Source organism: Sphaeroforma arctica (assembly GCF_001186125.1).
Source record: "Sphaeroforma arctica JP610 unplaced genomic scaffold supercont1.4004, whole genome shotgun sequence".
Lineage (NCBI taxonomy): Eukaryota > Ichthyosporea > Ichthyophonida > Sphaeroforma > Sphaeroforma arctica.
Window position 1 is genome coordinate 1 of NW_014036554.1, and position 2,824 is coordinate 2,824.

The 2,824-nt window shown below is 43.7% G+C and overlaps 1 protein-coding gene across 1 annotated transcript; it reads left to right on the forward strand.

Annotated features, from left to right (window-relative positions):
- Positions 1–1,037: 1,037 nt before the first annotated feature.
- Positions 1,038–2,167, forward strand: SARC_13992 (hypothetical protein; the record flags this gene model as incomplete). Its single annotated transcript, XM_014291881.1, has 3 exons — positions 1,038–1,080; positions 1,393–1,518; positions 1,979–2,167. Exons 2-3 carry the CDS (start codon positions 1,498–1,500, stop codon positions 2,165–2,167), a joined length of 210 nt encoding a protein of 69 aa, XP_014147356.1. The 5' UTR covers positions 1,038–1,080; positions 1,393–1,497.
- Between the last annotated feature and the right edge of the window lie 657 nt (positions 2,168–2,824).

The following is a 2,824-nucleotide window of genomic DNA, read 5'->3' on the forward strand; positions in this document are numbered from 1 at the left end:
CGTATATATATAATATATATATATATGTATTATATATATATATATATATAGATATAGATATATATATATATATATATATATATATATATAACTACTACAGCCACATTTACGAAGGAGAAATACTTGTATAGTCATATGGAGCGTCACTCGTATACTTCAAGCAATTTTATAACACGCACTTTAAGTCGCTGTTCTTGTCGATACTCTGCATGAAGAAAAAAACTGCGGAGAGAACCTGATCAGATAGTTTGATATCACTGGGTTATTGAATTTGCCTTTGTGCTACGAACGTTGTCTCCAACTTGCTGCACTCGGATCTTTGGCTTTCACCGGTGCATGTGAAATGCTGTAGAGGCAAACATTGCTGTGTAAGCCGGCGAGCAAAATGTGGTATCCGGAGCATTGTAAGAATATACTCTGATGTGTTTTATGCCGCTGATACTGTCCGACATAGTCGAATTTTGACATGTGGATGCTTATGTCTCTAGGGGATCGTTCGCTATAGTACTGCGATTTTTAAAAGCAACGATTCACGCGAGTATCAAGCGTTATTCAGGGCAGGCAATGCCTTTGATTCACCCGTGTTTGGGTGTGTTTGAGACGCTCAAATTTTAAACGTGACGGCGAATCGGGATAAAGTTAATGCTAGGATTATGGTTCAGATATCGCTCCAGGGAACGACCGAACTATTCAATTTATGCGGTTTTGTCTTTTGTGTACTCTCGTATGTCCGTGAGCGGGCAATGTGCTTCTGTGGTCACGGAACGCACAAACAGTCTGGCGCTACACGTGGCGTGGTCTTAGCGTGAACACGCAGCCAGCCCTCGATCACCGCCGCAATCTAGCACCACTCCTCAAGACGACGTAGTGTTAGAAACTACCATCAACCGGAGATTACCGCGGTGAAATGTGGTATATTTGCGATGCTTGTTGACATTGCTTACCGTGTGCCGCACGTACTAACGTCTGCTTCATCGTCGATGCGTTGAACTCCCAGGGGCAAGGTATCACATAAACGATGAGACGCACATTACCATACGGACCCATCACACACTAGAAGAGTGGCAGGCAGTGTTAAGGGTAAGTTTCGCGCACTCCGTGCACCGACCTTTAAATGGAAGTGCGCATGCAATCGGAAACTTGCTATGCTATCACTATTTCGTATTGACCTGCACGTCTCAATCTATGGTATATCAGCACAAGTCCAAATCCACGATAATAAACCCATGCCAAACACACGGCCACGGTCATGATCACTCGAAAAGGTGCGAGATGCATCCCAAGTATCTGGCTATTCCCGAGGGCTCTTCATTTTTCTTTTGTTCTAGTTTCGTTGATGTTTCGTTATGCTATATTGCGCAGCATATTTAACTTGGTCTTCGTTGACTGCAGACACCACACCTGTCGGCGTACGTCACATCTCCCCTGGGAGCTGAAACTATTCCTCTGGTCGGAATACACAGTAACCACATCGACGGTACTACTCTTACTCGGCCGATGTCTCAATTCCATGTGCAAGTATGTCAGTGAATAGGATACTGAAAAGATACTAACTTGTGACTTCTTTTTCAAAGATTGTGTATATGTTTGCACGAACCAAACCTCCAGGTCCGCATTTTCACGAGAGCAATGCTCACTCCAGCAGTTCACAGCTTCTCTACATGTATTAGCTACATAATGTTGCCAGTTCGTGCCCGCATGTGGCCCGGTGTGTGATGAATTCACGTTATATATTTCAAGCCATTGGCTCGAAGCACAGCTACTGACATAGACCGTTTTTAGTGTTTAGTGAAAACACCTTCAATCGGAGGAACAACCCAACCTTCAAGCTTGAGGTATAAGGCTAGATCATGAGTTCGCCGCACATTTTATTACCATCTCGTCCTGCCGAAACGGTTCGCGTACTCTCCGCAGGTGAACATATTCAAAAAAAAACTCTCGCACTAAACTTAACTTTCGAGTCATATATGCCTGGCAGATTGCGCCGTCCAGGAAGGAAGTGGGTCTGTTCTTAGAGCATAAAACAAGAACAAATCCTGTGACCGACGACGCTGCCATAGCCAAGACACTCCCGCGGATCAACTTTATCGGAGCTTTCAAGGCAAGATTAAACGGACACGAACCGACGTTTAATATCTCTTTTATCATCTCGGGTGTGATACCATAAGCCGAGAGATGTAACTTCACGGGAGGCGGGGGGAATTAGCGTGCAGTTTCTCAAAGAGATCGCACGAACGTATCGGAAGGAAAAGAAAAATTAGTAAAACACTACCTATTCATAAGGTGTCGTGCTGTTGGATTGATTTGTTTATTTTGAGATGATTCTTCGGGGTGTAGGTAAATACGTACCCTAATGAAATAATTTGTGTTACTGCAACTACTATCTGTTGCCGTGGTAGATTACTTTGCCTGATTCTAGCGAAAGCGTTCATAGGTCACGTCGAAGCTGGTTGAAAACATCACACCATGTGAACACATAGCTACATACGGTATTCAACTGCAACATGTTGGTCACTGTCACGAAACTGTTCAGAAACAACCACGTGACCGGAGGAATCCAAAATAGCTCAAGTTGGCAAAAATCACAACCTTACGCGAGCCTGTAAGACATTACAACACAGGTAATGTACAACCCCGCCCAATGCAATTACAACACATTCTTCGCGCGTGTATTGATGTTAGAAACATCTGTGTATTCCGTGCAAATACTATATAATCAGCTATTATTATTGGTCAGTGGTGTGTAACTCTGGTGGCAAGTGCGCCACGACAGTTTTGCATTAGGCTGTATGTGAGCATCTATGTACACACACACACACGTATG